The sequence below is a fragment of the Aythya ferina genome, assembly GCF_964211825.1.
Source record: "Aythya ferina genome assembly, chromosome: 2".
NCBI classification, from domain to species: domain Eukaryota; kingdom Metazoa; phylum Chordata; class Aves; order Anseriformes; family Anatidae; genus Aythya; species Aythya ferina.
Genome location: NC_140297.1, coordinates 43,693,246 through 43,709,457, shown reverse-complemented (window position 1 = coordinate 43,709,457; position 16,212 = coordinate 43,693,246). Strand labels below are relative to the sequence as shown.

The 16,212-nt window shown below is 43.1% G+C and overlaps 1 protein-coding gene across 2 annotated transcripts in view; it reads left to right on the top strand.

Annotated features, from left to right (window-relative positions):
• Positions 1–11,945: 11,945 nt before the first annotated feature.
• The window catches only part of OSBPL10 (oxysterol binding protein like 10), a 112,754-nt gene continuing 108,487 nt past the window's right edge, over positions 11,946–16,212 (top strand). The window contains exon 1 of one of the 2 annotated variants that reach the window (XM_084510118.1): positions 11,946–12,365. In XM_084510118.1, coding sequence (XP_084366244.1) covers positions 12,025–12,365 — 341 coding nt within the window. In that variant the 5' untranslated portion in view covers positions 11,946–12,024. The remainder of the gene's footprint in view (positions 12,366–16,212) is intronic. The other variant, XM_084510117.1, reaches the window with a different exon arrangement.

Sequence of the window (16,212 nt, the reverse complement as noted above, 5' to 3'; positions counted from 1 at the left end):
TTAAAGAGGAAAATTCTTACAATTATTAACGTGAAGAGACGATCCTCCCCCTAATTATCCCCTTCTGTAAACTTGTCTCCTTTGCTCTGATATTCTAGTTTATACCTAATTCATAATAATGGATACCAGGACAGTATAAAACCCGTTTAAATTGAAGAATGGATTAATGCAGTAGAAGACAATGCCTCTTATAATTTTCATTTATTTCCCAACTGCTGTTAAACATGGTGCATCTTCTAGAATAAACATTATCAATTCTCCTGGAGATACAGACTCTCATATTTGCTGCTGCTAGAGATGATGCACTGTCTTTCTTTTTCTGCGCACCCATAAACTCAATTGCATGACTAATTAATCTGCTGCAATAACAGTGAACTTAATAATGTAGTTTATGGCTTTGCTTTCAAGTTTGCAAGAGTATTTGTATAAAAGTTTTTAATTGTTTGGAGTCTTGGCCTTGAAGGCAGCAAAATGTGCATAACTCGTTTATGTTTTGACCATTCAAAATTCATCATCAGTAATCCAATTACAAGTCTTGTGAAGTGTGTAAATCGTCCAAATTATAATGAAATGGAAAATTGACTTTGTAGTCATTAATTAGTACATTAACTGGGCATACTCATCCACCTTTAAACCTTTGAGATTTTATTAGAGTATTGGAATAAATAAAAAGGTGATTTTGCCTTTTCTCAAAGAGGGAAGGGAAATAGATGACCTTTTGAGGATAAGCTATTGCAGATGTATCTGGAAGGTTTTGAGAACGTGTTCAGTGAAGAAAAACCCTTGGCATCAGCCACGTTCCCTGAGCACTACTTCCCTTTGAGGAAATGGAACAGGTTCCCTTTTAAACTATTTGCTGAGCTCTTTGTAACACATGCCTAACTGTGATTTTTCCTATAATGGTTGAATGTATTTGCTTTTTTTGTTCTTCCGTTTCCTCTGTGACTCCCAAAGTAACACACTCAGGCTCTCTTCCCATGCTATATTAGGCCAAGGAGAACTATCCTAGAGGCATGAAATATGAAGTGCTTGAACTTCTCCACCTCTGCCACGACTTCTACATTCTCTGAAATGTCTTCATACTGCCCTGAATTATTTTACTTTGCCTCTGAGTGCAGCCAATTAGTAAGACCACGGATGTTAGTTACTTTTAATTCAGAAGTTGGGCCTTTTTATCCTTTGATACTGCTAGAATTTATGGAAATATAACCTAACTGAGAAATTATGTCAGTGAGAAAAGCTTACCACTGTGAGATCTGGGTTATACTGTTTATCTTCCATTATCAGTGGTGTTTTATTAGAAACTGCAGTTCTGGCAACACATTAGGTTTTAGCTGAGTGCTGATGTACAAAGCAAAACATTTCCCATTTGCTTTCTAGCTGATAGTCCATTCATCTCCTAGTACAACTCCTGCGAGGAATTAATCAGACTTAATGAGGCTCTCATCACCTTCTTTTGATGTTGTGCACTCTGCTAACGCAGGAAACCTTTGCAAAATGACACAATGTATTGGAGTTTTTTTGCTTCTCTTTATACGTACATTTTGTGACATGTTTTCCTAGATCATGTTGGCTCTCACAGACTGTAAGGATTCTTGTGTTCTGCTGGACTTCAGTTTTGAGCTTTGTATTCCTCATTACCCTGTGGATGTGAGCTGATAGCCGATTTGTCCTTTCTACTGGCATTTTGAATTTTCAGTCATGTCTGCAGTATTTAGACTGCCATCCATCTGCCAGAAGACTTCTTCTGGACTGAGTAGATCTTGAACTAACTCTGCATATTGTGCCGAGTCTAAACCTGCCAGTCTTTTCTGAAGCCTTTTAATTTTGTCCTAGATTTCAGTATTCCTTTTTCTTCATGAGAAAACAGAATTGATTCTTCAGTTTTCACTGAGCCACAGACACTTCTAACGTAGCCTAGTTAAAATCATATTTCTGTGTTTCATTTTATGGTGCAGCATTTGCACTTCTTATGTTTCTATACTGCAGTTTTTCTGCCTCCTTTGACTTATATTAACAGGAGATGCCTAAATGTACTATCTATTTCAGCACCAGCCCCCATAAAAAGGCGACCTTCTCAATGTCATTTTTTCTTCTGATGACACCTATTGCTTTTGCATTCACACTATAACACTGTTTGAACTTTCTTTCATTGTCTGCTGTATTTCTGGAGACTGAGAGCTGTAATTGAGCCTTTAGGATATGTATTTTAATTTTATTTCGAATGTTATGCAACATTAAGTAAACTCTGGGACACAAGATGCGTAGCACAGAGAGACTACGTTAAGTGCTTTGATTCCAGCTGGGCCTGAATTTCGTGATCTTCTCTATTATATAGCAGAAACTTCTCAGAGGCATGGCTGTTCACAAAGGGTGCCACTAACAGTATACAGAATGCAGGGGAAGTTCAGAAACCACTGAAACAGGAAGGTACATGCTTCCTGGTCAATCCTTCCACGTGTGTATTCCTGGGAAGCCAAGAGCAGCATTAACGAGAGGAAAATAACTTCATTCTCTCAGGGAGAAATACCATTTGTAGTGTGCTACGGATTGTAAATGTGCTACCTTGGTCCTACGTTACAAATGGATTTTCATCCTTTTTATCGTTATTTTTGAAACTGATCCTTTATACTTGCTGTTTCTTTCTGCCTCCCCGGTTCAGGTTGAAGCAAACTGCCCTTGGCCAAGGAAAAAAAAGTCGATAACATGACTTGAACTGAAAAGGAGAATTTTCCTGGGAAAGAGGGTGATGTGAGATTATTTTTCCCACCTATCCTTCACTTTTATTTTGTTCTTTTGGCAAGACCAAAGCCTGAGGACCTGTACTGCGCTTAAACAACTTCATAGGATTTCTACTTTTGAGAACTGTGCTAATTATACACTAAGGAAACATTAGGAAAAAAAAAAAAAAAAGTGGAAAGAAATTGCTTTGCGTATTTCTTCCCTTATTTATTAATAAAGAAGGCCATTAGTACCTCTGAATAAATGAACACAGTTCCTATGCTCTGTGAAGAAAATTACTTGAGCAGAAGGAATGCATCAGAAGTGTTATGCATAAAATTTGGGTACGTAGGAGTGGCATTTTCCCTCACAACTACTGAACAGAAGACTAATAACCTCAAAACCTATGGCACCAGTGTACTTTTATATAGAGAAAGCTTTTTGTGTTGTCGTTCCTTAACTCCTTCTCTTTTCTTGTATGATGGCTTGGGTCAGCTTGTTAGATCCACTTCCCTTTGTAGTATTTTCCTAAGATTCAGATTACCTCGAAATGCTTGGTTATTGCTGCCTGTGGTTGACAACCTCTGCCTTGTTTCTGGTGCGCTGCATCACCAAGCAACATCCATTCTCCTTCTATATGAGAGTGAGAAAGCCCTGTGGTTAAGTCAGGGGACTTGTCTTTTATTTCTTCCTCATTTCTAAATGTCCTGCCAGTGGAGTGCTAGGATTTTGACACGTGTGGTTTATGTGCAGCTTCTGAAGCCTGTGCCTAACCTAGCCTTTTTTGGCAAACTCCCCATTACACTCTTAGGCTGACACTGGAGCAGCTCCACCTCCGCTGGGAATTCTGAAGTAGACATTTTCTGCTGTTGCTATTAAAGTGTTGTCTAAACTTGGTTAGAACAGATCTAGCTGGCAAAAGAAGGCAGCAGCAACTGCCAAAGACCTTGCTGGTGCTCCAAACGTGGTGTGACAGTACTCGCTGTTGGTAGCAGAGAAAAAAGAGCAAAAACTCTTTCAAACCGTTCGTTTCTTGTCTTTGTTTCTGCCCATGAACCCTGTTTTCCCCTGTCATAACAGAGTTCTATGCCCTTCTCTACTAAAACCAATATGAATTTGATTTCTGACATGAATGAATCTTGGATCAGGCTAAATTCATAATATGAGGGCTATGTTTTCCCATAATAAAACCCTATTCCACTTTATAAAGTGCACACTTTATTTATTTACGGTTTTTGGATAATAATTTATTCTGGCATCTTCTAAAAAGAAAAAGAGCTGCAAGATCTTTTGAAGACTCTTCCTGGTCTATTAGATAGTTTAACTAAAAACTCAGATCTTTTCCATTTGCTTTTCATGAGGTGTTTTTAAAAATTATGTGGAGAACTGAGAGAACTATTGAATCTGACATCACATTAAGTGAAGCCTAATTTGGATGGGGCACTCAGTTCTTAAGAGTTCGTGGACTCTTCAGAGCTTTGTTCCATTGTTTGTTCAGATTTTTAACTCCCATGGCAGTTTGAAAAAACTTGTGAGAAGATTTTTTTTTTTAGAGATCCAGTGCCTGTCTTGTCATTTAGGGGCTGACCTCTCCTGACCGGGATTTTAAGATGCCACAGAATCAGTCCCTGTATTTTTCCCTAGTAGGACAGTAAGATTAGACATTTCTTTTTCAATTTCACATGAACAAGGTGTCAGAAAAAAATAAAACAAATTTGTCCAGTCTTTTGTGTTATGTTATAAAGAAGGAAGAAAATCCTCTGTGTGCAAGTCTTTGGTTTCCTCCTCTTTTTGTCATTTCAGGTTGTTAGTGCCTGGAATCTGTTTTATATCAGCTTTCATGACTTTAATGCTGTCACATTTTTTGCAAGCATAGCCCTATTTTTGGGCTGTAACAGAGTCACTGTAGTACGGGGAAGCTTATGATTGACTGAAGCTGGCAGAGCTGAGGTTAGAACGTCTGGATTTGTGACACTGCAGCTAAGGAGTGCCCATCCTCAGCATCCTCTAGGAGAAATACCAAGGTCAGGAAAAGCTAAACTGAAAAAAACAGCAGCTTCCTGACCTTTCAGTTTGTGTGTTCTAAAAAAAATAACATTTGTTTCTACCTTTGAAATCGAGTCAAATGCTCTCATATCAAGCCACGTATGAATGTACATTCAGTTTTGCAGCGTAAGCTCTCAAAAGTCAAAGATCAAAGCTGACAGCTGGGTTTTAGAAACCAGAGAGACAGAATCATAATTCAGCTCTTTGCATATTTGAGGTTTTCTCCACTGGATACTCCTGTCAAGGCTGTGTGATATGAGAGCAAGCGTTACAAGCAAATTCACGGGAGGAGGGGGAGAAAAAAAGGCTCTCTCTTTCTTTCCAGCAACCAGAAGAGGACTGGATAAATGACCATGTCAGGCTTTTATAAACTTCAGTTTCTAGTAATCAGTGATGATAACAGTCAATTCTATGCTGTGGGCTCCTGCTAATGTTGCCTATCTGTTAAACCAGCGTTGAACCTGCAGACTGCAAAAGATCTAGCTCAGCACTTGCACTAATTAGGTAATATGCAGCATGAGCCTTTTTAAAAAAAAAAAAAATAATAAAAAAATCTTATTTTTTGTAATATGTAAAAAATGTTTGGTTTTCACAAGCTATTATCATGTGGCTGTTTTCAGATAAATTAAAATCACTCAGTGGTGAACACTGGCAAACAAACTGTTGTCCCTAGCTGGGGATAATTGCAGCCATCATATGTTCCGGAGTTAATCAAAATGTAACCCCAAAGACTATAAATCCCCAAACTGTAAAAAACAAAAACAAAAATAAAACCAGTTTTTACTGCCTTTTTACTGCCTTTTACATTCTTACTCAACTGGTTTTATTTGTGAGAGGTAAAATTTAGAACTAAATGGCTAAATATATTTCAGTAGCTTATTGAATTTATAAGAGATTTATTTTGATGGCAAAAAACTGTTAAAATGTAGGTATGGGAATTCGCTCGAATGTTCTTCCATTTTGTATTAACATTACTCATACAAAGTAGGCCTTAATCTTGACAATCTGCCCAACTTCTAAAACATTGTTATGAAAAAGGGACTGAAACTTATGCTTGTTTTAATACAAAGTTCAGCAGTTTCAGAAAGTGTTTCAAATACATTCTGTCTTTTGGCATGCCTGTGCATTTCCATCACGCGTATTGAACTGCCTACCAGTATTTCTTCTGCAGATTTGTAGGTTAAAAAGGAGACAATCATGTTGCATACAAAACTTGTATTTTTTTTTTTCCCAATTAGGTTTCTGTAGATGAAACTGCTTGCAGAATGGAGCCAGAAATTCGTAATATAAAGTACTTTCTGCATAAGTAGTTTTAGAAAGTTTTAACTTAAATTTTCTCCCCTTTTCACTGTCAAAAAATCTGAACATTTGTGTTCTTCATCTCTAGTGCATAGTTTGTTCCTGTTTTTTTAATCTGTCATGCCATTGTGAGGTGGATTCTAACACGACCTAGACAACACTTTTAAGGATGTTGTGAGTAAAATACAGCTCTGCTGTGGGTGAATAAGAGGTTTAGAGCCTGGTTCAATTCGAATGAGACTGTTCTTCAGCTATAAGATGCTGCATGCTATTATCAAATAATTATATTGTTGTTGGAATATGAGATCAAAGCGCAAGCTGCATAAGCTAGCATTGTATTATCCGTCAGTACACACTCTGTAACATGACTGCTCTGTAGAAATACTTTTAAAATCCAAAAAACGGTTTTGCAAATTAGGTGTAGGATTACGGATTTCATTTAGAAGGTCGATGGACAATAAGCTGGGTGATTTTACAGTGATACAGCACCATGCCTTATGAGTAATAAGTGTTGAAGTCTGACAGATTCCACTGGAACCAAAAAAGGGTACAAAAAGGGCTTGAGTACTAGTCGGAGATGTGATAGAGGGAAGCAGCACTGAATAGACTCCGTCTGATCTTAAATCTGAATTTGACCCTTAGTGGACCAGTGTATTTTTCAAATCTCTAAATGTTTAACTATACAGCTGAAAAAAGGGCAGATAGAAATGCCTGCACCGTGTTAACATTTCATAAATCAACATTTATCTGTAATTCCGCAGCAAACTGAAAAGGAGTTCATTTATCTAGAAGGTCATGCTCAATAATCTCCGTGTTTTCTCCAGAACGTGGTGTATGAAAGAATCTATTTAAAGAACTGTATTTGTCACTACTTAGAACAACTGTTCAAACATTAGTTGGCACAGAATAAGGCTGTTCCCACTAGCTAAAACACACAGTAAATATAGTGTCAGTGATATTTACGCTCACCCTATTTCTCTGTGCCCTAGCTTCCTACTTGTTTCCAGTTGCAGTTCAAAGTGTTGACTCTATGCAGACAATCCCTTACATCATGGTTATAGCACAGGGCACTTCCTTCTGCATGTTTTATGACATCTGATACAAATATACATAATACCAACGGATATTCTCTCCACCTGACCACCCCAAACTTTGTATTCCAGCGGCTCACAGACAGTTCAATCAGGTTTTGCTTCAACTGGTCTAACCTGCAAATTACAGAGCGGTGCACCATAGGTGAGTAAACAAGCTATCACAAGTCTAGCTGTGGCAGCACGAACCTCAGTCCAAATGAATTTGTGATGCGTTGTGGCAGAGTGAATTGCACTGCACTCAGGTCTGTGTTTCCCAGACTAGATTGTTTCTGGCAGCCAAGGCAGTTTGGGTATTTTTGCCATATGCCATGTCCTTTCTGACTGTTTCCCTGTCACCAGCTTGAACCTCAGTGAGAACTGGGGGATGGTTCTGTCGGTGGAGGAGAAACTTGGATGAGAAGCTGCTGACAACAGGACGAAGCGTGGCAAAGAAGCATGTTTAGCACACGCTGCAGGCTTACGGGCACCAGGGAGGGAGGATAAAGTGCATACTGATGCAGTAAAGCTAATGGTAAAGTTGGCAGACTGCAAAGTTAATGCTAGCTTCTCTATGTTCTTGAAATCCTCAGGTCATAAGCATTTTACTCGTGGATGGCATGCTGGTTAAATCTCAGTGAAACCATTAGGTAAGGTAGAACACAATAATTGTATTACGACTCCATCCTGTGCAATGAAAAGGGGAAGACTAGAGGGGTCACTGCTTCTTGTAGACCTTCAAAAGTCGAGTTATGTGTGGGAATGGATCTGAGGAAGGACGAGAACATGCTGCTGCTGCACTCTGTTCCCACCTGCTGCATGCGTGCCAGCTGCACTCACTCTGGGGCAGTTGCTGTGGACAGCTGGGGAAGTTTAAGTGAGAGCAGCCTTGGCACAGCTGTGACTGCTATGAACTAAACTTTAGGGATTGTGTCTGAATGATTCCAGTGCTGACATGCATAGGCAGGGGTGATAGAGGTGCACAGTGGTATGGTTTTGCTGTAAATATTGCTTGCAATTTAGTGACATGTGGCTTGCGTCTCTAAAGCTGGTGGAAAATGATGCAATGTCTCAGGAGAACTCTGTAGGGAAAGGAGGAGGTGGTAAAACTGAGCCAACCTTGTGTCATTTCCATGGAATAGGTTCAATGCTTGAATGTAGACCAGGCAAAACTAGCTTCTGTAGACCCTCTCGTTACAGCAGAACATGTAGATCCCCTGCCCAAGCTGATTATGAGTGTTAGAAGTTGTGTGGAAACCTGGTGGGGAGGACAGGGAAGAGGTAGAAAAGGAATGTGGAAAGTAATTATAGAAAACTATTTGTTAGGGGAGCATTAAAAAGATATAGAAAACCCAAACATGATGACCAGGAAACAGAAAGCAGCAAATGGGCTGTGAGATGGCCTTGTTCTGCAAGCTAAAACTCTGTGGTTTAGCAAAGGATCGCAGAATGGGGAAACTTCTCTGTTTCCCAATAAGGGAAAACAGAGATGAATGCGTTATCTTAGCAGATGCTTTACTTTCTAAAAGGTGGGATAAATAATGAGTAATGTTGCTTATTTGGGTACTTGAAAGAGGCAAAATTTTGGCTTGGCCACAGAGTGGAAGTAACATCCTAAAGGAGGACGGTACAGTAGTGGATGTGTTACCTTGGAAACAGTGAGAACCTTCATTAGGCAGGTCGCTGTTAATAAATAGTTAATTAAGAATACTGGTAATGAAGCATACGTCATGCAGTATTACATCAGACAAAGTCAGTGCATGTTACTGGGAAGTCTAGCTCTACTGGTACAGACAATTAGCTAGTAAAGAAAAACCAACGAAACAGAACAGGTTCAGTCATTTTGGAGAACATTAATGACTTTAAAAAAAAATGAGGATAGGGGTTCACCGGTATCAAGATTGCCATGAAAGGTTGTCCAGCTCCATTAGATCACAACAGTATGCACATACTGGGAAGGAAGAAGAGACGTGGAGGTTGGTTGTAATATAGTCCCGTGCTTAAATGCAATGCAAAAGCGGCGTAAAATGCCAACGTTTGAATCAAAAGGACCTTTGATTAACCAAGGGGAAGGAATCCTTAGTATCTGAATTATAGGCCAAACCAAAGCTCTGTCTAGTCCAGTGCCTTATTCCTTCCCCTAGTAGGTGCTTAGAGAAGGATCAAGAGCAGGGCAAGTGTTATTTCATCAATAGAGTAAACACTCCTCAAAACATCAGAAGTTTAGGGGCTTTCTGATCTTCAAATACCTCCAAAACACTTTGGTCAGCATTGTTTAAACATACTTCAAAAACAGTTGTCCAATTGCTCTTTTAATTTTTCTAGACTTTTGGCATCCAAAACCATCTTGTAATGAGTTTCACAATTACAAACCATGTGAAAATGTATTTTCTTGTGCCTATTTTAAACCAGCTGCCCTGCAGTTCTTGTTTTGTGGGAAACGGTGAAAAATCATTCCTGTTAACCTGAATACCATTTTGCACACTGGTTGTATCTTTTCCAACTGAAAGCCCTGTTGAGTTAGTTCTCTTGCTGTACAAAAGCTGAGGTTTATACCTTTTCTCTCTTATTATGTCCTTTTTGAAGGAATATTATTAATGCAGAGCATACAGGCACTGGGTGTACTTTTTTTACATTTATATAGCCGCATGCTGATATTTCTGTTTTCCTAATGAGCTCATCACAGCTGTTTGCTTGATTACCCTTGAACATGGAGATGGGTTTTTCAGCGGACTGTTTAAAATGACTCCAAGATGTCTTTCCTGAGAGGCCTTAGCTAATTTATAGATCATCATTATGCATGTGTAGTAAAAGCTTTTTTTTCACCATGTCTGTACTTCGTTTTTTTGGAAACATTGAGTTTCAGTTGCCATTTTATGAGCAAATTAGTCACCACTTTGAGATCCTTCTGCTGTTTTTTTTTTTTTTTTTTTTTTTTTTTTTTTTTTTTTGGAGTTGGCTCTTTTTTTAACTATAAATGAATGCAGGAAATTGTGATTTAGGAAGATGCTGAGTAAAGTACATCCCAACTCAGGGTAGCGTTTTCCCTCCTTTTGAAAAATGGCCATTTAGTCCTCTGTTTTGTTTTCCATCTGTTAACTAGTTGGTAATCTGTAAGAGGACCTTCTATGCTATCACATCACAGTAATGTGATAGCAACAGTGCAGAGTGGTTTGAGATTTTGCAGAAATCTCCTGAGGACACAATGTACTTAGAGCCTGGTGTCCCATCCGTTGCAAAAACTCCCTAATGGCCACACCATTGTTATTTGAGTTTTATTGTATAGAACGATAAAAAGAGGTTTCTCTATAACTTTATGAGGAAGCTTCTTTTCCTGACATAATTCTCGTAGGATAAATCCTATGGAAGGCAGAAAATGATCATTCTTTGTAATATAGAACATAAACACGATGTATTGAGGTGGCTGGTGGGAGACTGTGGTGGTGGCACTGTTATTTCACTAAAGCTTTTGTTCCACTGTTCTGGGCTGTGGCTGTAACTGATTATGAGGGAAAATGAAAGCATCTCATGCTTATCTCCAGAGCAGGGTGTGAATTTTCCAAAGGAGCACACCTTGTTCATTTCAGTGTCTCCTGAAAACTGTGGTCACCAAAGTAATGGAGCTGAGCCTCCTGAGAATGAGGATTTTCAGACTGTGGTCAGGGAGTTTCTGTCCGTAGTCACTGGTAGTAGTCTTTCCTGACCAGGGAATTTTACACGTACATCTTAAGTAATAGCTCTGACCTGAAAAATTGCTCTCAAGTATTTTCTGTTTTAAAGAATAACTAAGTTTATAATCTTTGTCTGTGCTGCAGGAGATGTACATTAAACGTTCCACCAATGAATACTAAATCAAAATTCATATTTCCAGACGGTAGTGCCTCAGTATTTAGCTACAACATGAGAAGTTTAACTACCCAAAATTCAGGATCCAGTTGCCCAACATTGCAGTTACCCAACCACAACACATATGGTAGGATTTTCTGGGGAGAAAACTGGGAGAATCTTAAGTTAAGGAGCTCTCTTGTCTGTGCTGGTTTATGTGGGGAACTGAGGCCTCTGTGAGGGGACACTGTGTGTGAATTTGGATGGTTTGAGTATCTTCAGAGGTGCAGAGCATAGGAGGGCACCTGATGTTTGGTACACTCCAAAAATCTCTAGTACATGGCAAAACTTTTCAATGGGTTAAAGTGGAGGAGTGAAGCTTGGTTCGCATTTGGTGAGACTCGCTGAGTGCCTCTGCATTTCAGGTCTCCAGTTGTAAAATGTCAGCAAGAATATCTACGCATCTGGCACGCTGTGGTGACAGATGTTTCCCCAGCACCGAGGCACTGGGCTGGTGCAGCAGGGCCAGCTGCAGGCTCCATGTGAAGGCACGCAGCCCCACAGCGTGCACCTGCCTCCACTCCGCTTCTCCGAGCGCCCTTCAACGACAGAGCCTCCATCCACAGGCGAGGTGACTTAACCTTCAACTTTTTATTTAGGTGAAGAGTGGGTGAGGACAGGACTAGGTCGAGCCACGACCCCTCGGCGAACCCCCCCTCAAGGCCGCCTCAGGCCGTGCGAGCGCGGCCATCTCCTGGCCGCCCCCCGCCGCCCCCCGCACGAAGATGGCGGCCGGGGGGTGGGGTGGGGAAGGGGGGTGGCCGGGTCCGCGGCCTCCCGGCTCTTTGGTGCGGGGCCAAGCGCCGCCACCACCGCCCAACCGCCTGGGGCACCTCGCGGGGAGGCGGCGCGGCCGTTCCCCCTCGGCCGGCCCTGCCCTGCCCGTCCCTGCCCGGCCCCTTCTCCCTCGGGCGCCGCCCCTCTCCGCGCCGCCCGTGAGTCAGGGCTTTGGCGGGCGGCAGCCGCGGCCGCTCCGGGCTCGGAGGCTCCGCCGCGGGGCTCCATGGAGAAGGCGGCGGCGGTGGTGGGCGAAGGAGGAGGAGGAGGTGGTGGAGGAGGAGGAGGAGGAGGAGGCAGCAACAGCAGCAGCCGCAGCAGCAGCCGCCCCACCTCGGCGGGCTCCTCGCCCTCCTCCTCCTCCGCCAGCCGTGGGCTGCCCGGCCGGGCGGCGGCCGCGGGGAGGCTGGATGGAGCCGGGGGCACCGGCGGGGGAGGCAGCCCCGGCTCGGCAGCGGCCAGCCCGGGGGGAGCGCAGGCGCCCGGCGGCGGAGGGAGGAGACGGGAGCCGGTGCTGGAAGGGACGCTGAGCAAATACACCAACCTCCTGCAGGGCTGGCAGAGCAGGTAAAGCGCCCGCACCGGCCCGACGCCCCTAAGATGGCTCCCCCGTGCCCTCACGGCTCCTCCCTGCCCCTCGGGACGGGCTCCCGGGGGCTCCTCGGTGCCCTCCCTGCCCCTCGGTGCTCCCCTTCCCTCCTTGGGCTTCTCCTCCTCGTCCCTGCAGAGCGCCCGGCCGTGAGGAGTGGCCGGGGGGCTGGGGGGGGCTCGCTGCTTTTCGCCCCTGTCACGGCTCCCGCTGTATTTCTGCCCCACGAAGTTCCCTTTTGGGCAGTTTCCCGGCGTAACCAACGCTTGTGACTGTTGTTACCGGTGTTTTTTTTTTTTTTTTTTCTTGCTGCAGGGTGGGACGTTGAGGAAGCGGTTACCTGTGTGCTCCAGGTGCGCTCTCCTCTGTCGCGATGCCCTTCCCGTTGGACGGGCCCTCCTTTGCCTTGACCCCGCTGTCCTGCTTTTTGGTGGGTGAGGGCAGGCTGCTGGGCATCCCCGCAAGTCCTGGGGAAGGTCTGGTTGCAAATGTGGTGCCTCAGCACCATGCAGGGACACGGCCAGACCGGAGTTAGTGCTGTGCTGGGGTCTCTTCAGACCGAGAGAGAAGATTTCATATTAGTGCTTTATTTCTTTGTCTTACTGGATGGTTGAGGATGAGGATGTAAATCTCAACTTTTTAACATAAGGCATCTCTGTAATGGTTCTGAGCAGAAACAGCTGCTCTAGAGAGAACATTTGCAGGACCAGCCCCAAGCCTTTAAGAAACGAGAAACTTAAAAAACCCGCTGTTGCTTGTATGAAGTGGTTGCCAGCAGTAAGGACATAGGAACGGCACTGTCTGGGCTGTGCTGACAGTGATTTTAAAGCCCTTGTAAGTGACAGAATTAAATTGCCCAGATGCCGAGGATGCTATGATGCTGATTCGCGTGGTGCTAAACCAGTGTAGGAGCTCTGCAGCGAGACTTTGGGAAGTTTCAGGAGCTGATCTAACTCCGTACACCGGAGGCCCTCCACAGGTATGCGTACTACGAGTGATAACGAACGTGTCAGGTATGATATGGACAGGCACTTGCCTCTGTAAAACCAGGCTGCTTCAGTGTAGGCACAGAGAAGGCCCTCGACTGTCCCTTGGTTACTGCTGCGCTGTGGTGGATTCCTGCTGGACTTCCCGCCCCGCGGGTGGACTCCTCGCTGTTCCTTTATGCACTCCTCCCATTGTTCTGTTTGTTTTTTAAGCGCATTTTGATATTAAAATGCCTAACTGAAAATTAAAAGCCCCCTTCATTTTTTTTTCTCCTTAGTACCTCTGTTTCTTTTTGTAGAAACAGTAACTCTGTCTAATCACGTGAGTGGTTTTAAAGGTCAATTTCAGGTAGTCTGATGAAATTGCAAAATAAAGGCCTTTTCTTATAAATTTTTGTGGCTGGAACTGCCTGTCTGCTGTTTTCAGGCATTGTTTACTAATGATTAGGTCTCTGATAAAGCAGAGTTTAAAATAATGTGTGTAATCTATGTCCGTCCGAGAAACTTTTATCTGAAAACATTGTGGAAAAGGGAGAAATGGCATGTAAACAGTTCCACCATAGCACTTGGAAATTAATACTGTTTTGCTCTTAGCAGTCCTCTTATCATGATGCTGTATAATGCTCTGTTGATTGCCAATTTTATTTTGTGTTACTCTGGCCATTCGAGCAAGTGGTTTATGATGATACAGAGCTCTTGTGCTAAGTAACTTTGCTGGCTTGTTAGGTTGTTGGTCCCTCTGTGTATCTGGTGCTTGGGATGGGGAGTCTGATACAAATTCTAAACAAAACAGTTGCAACTTGGGGGTTATAAAAGTTGGTTTTATTACAAGGTCCAATAAATGAGGAGCCATGCATGGGTTAGTGGGTGATTTTCTCTTTGCCCTTTCTGTGGATCAGGGCTCAGCCTGTAAGATTTGGTCACCGATTTCATGGCTGGCACGTGCAAAGCGATCAAGAGTGCGTGTGTTGCTGAGTGATTGTACAAATTAGTTCTGAGTTTACTTCATCTGGAAAAACACAAGATTGTTTAACCTCGTGATCAATACAGCCAGATGGCGTGGATAGAAACAAAATGGAAAAATAAAGTGGAAACTGTTCATGGATTTGGAATGTTCTTTGAAGGGCCTTAGCCATTAGCCTAAATAATTTAAATGTATTTAATGTTAGTTTCTGCCATGAGGTATTGAAGTAGAAAGGCTTTCCAAATTTATCCAGCACTTACTGTCCAGAGTAAACTTTAAAATGCTAAAGAAATTCTTAGCTTCTCATTTGAGTTGTAATAAATTAGTGTTGCTTTTTTATCAATTATTTTTTACAGGAGTGTGCAAGATATTCTTATTTTGGATGGTGCGACCAAGTAAGAATACTGAAGTATTACACTACATTGATAAGCAGGAACTGAAGTAATTGAAGGCCTCAAATTCAGTCAATCTTGGGAGTTTCATTACTTTTTATTTTAAGAATTTTTGAGGGTTTGATGTCTACTACTAAATACATCTATTTGTTCTGTTGTAGCAGGTTCAGGAACAGCTTGATTTGGAAGTGAGTGAGGTGGTTTTTTGCCCTAAAGTAAGCAGAAGGAAAACATGTTTGTTTGTTTTGAGGCAGTTTGTTGCAAAGATATCAAGGGCATTTAAAGTGTCTCCACTAAAGTCTCTTTCTGTGGATTTTCACAGGTGTGAATGTGGGGAGCAAAACCGAACCTAAAACACAGACACTTTGATGTGAGAACGTTTGTGTCTGTTCTGAGACACTGGGGCATTTCGGGTCAGGACAGGTCAGTTTGCTGCAGAACTGGTGTTGGCAGCAGGGTTTTGGGTTCTGTGACCGTGGGACCTTGTTTGAGGATCAGTGTCTGCTTGGGAGAGACGGGATGCATTTCCCTGAACAGGGCAAAGGCATTTTTGGTGGTAGGAGGGCTTTAAACTAGGAAGGAGGTGTGGGAGAAGGTAACCAGCAGCCTGGTGGAGGAGTGTTACACACGGCTGCTGAGCAAAGGGCATGGGGTGACGTGACAGGGAGGGATCACAGCATGGGGATGAAGCAGAATCACCTCCAGCACTCGCAGGTTGGTTACCAAGGAAATGCCTACAAGGCAGCATTATGGAGAAATCCCCCAAACGCTCTGTAGGAACACGACACGCTGGGTTGCCTCTCCTAAGTGCTTGTACGTTAACACACAGCATGGGGAATAAACAAGATGAGTTAGAGATGTGTACATTGCAAGGCTGTGATCTTTTTGGGATCGCTGTGATACAGTGGGATGGCTCCCATGGCTGGAGGGTTGAAATGGAAGGAGACAGGCTCTTTAGGGAGGGCGTTTGGGGGAGGTGAGGAGCTGGTCGAGAGTTTATGGGTTAGGATTCAAGGGAAGACGGGGCTATGTGACATTATAGGGGGGGTCTGCCACAGGCCATGTAATGTGACCATGAAATGGTTGGATTCAAGATCCCCAGGGCAGCAAGCTCACAACCCTGGACTTCAGGAAAGCAGCCTTTGGCCCTTTCAAGGATCTGCTTGGTAGAGTACTATGGGCCCAAGAAAGCTGGTTTAATGTTCAGGCATCACCTCCTTCAAGCTCGAGAGCAATGCATCCCAACAAAGAGGAAGTCAGGCAGAAACACCAGGAGGCCTGCATGGAAGAACGAGGAGCTCCTGGTCAAACTCAAACACGAAAGGAAAGCCTGTGGAGGGTCAGCTCAGAGGGCAGTGGTCTGTGGTGCCGAGTCTAGTTGGAGGCCAGTAACGAGCAGAGTACCCCAGGGGTCAGCAGTGGGTCCAGTCCTGTCCCAGTACAAGAGAGACCTGGATGTACTGGCGAGAGTCCAGCGGAGGGC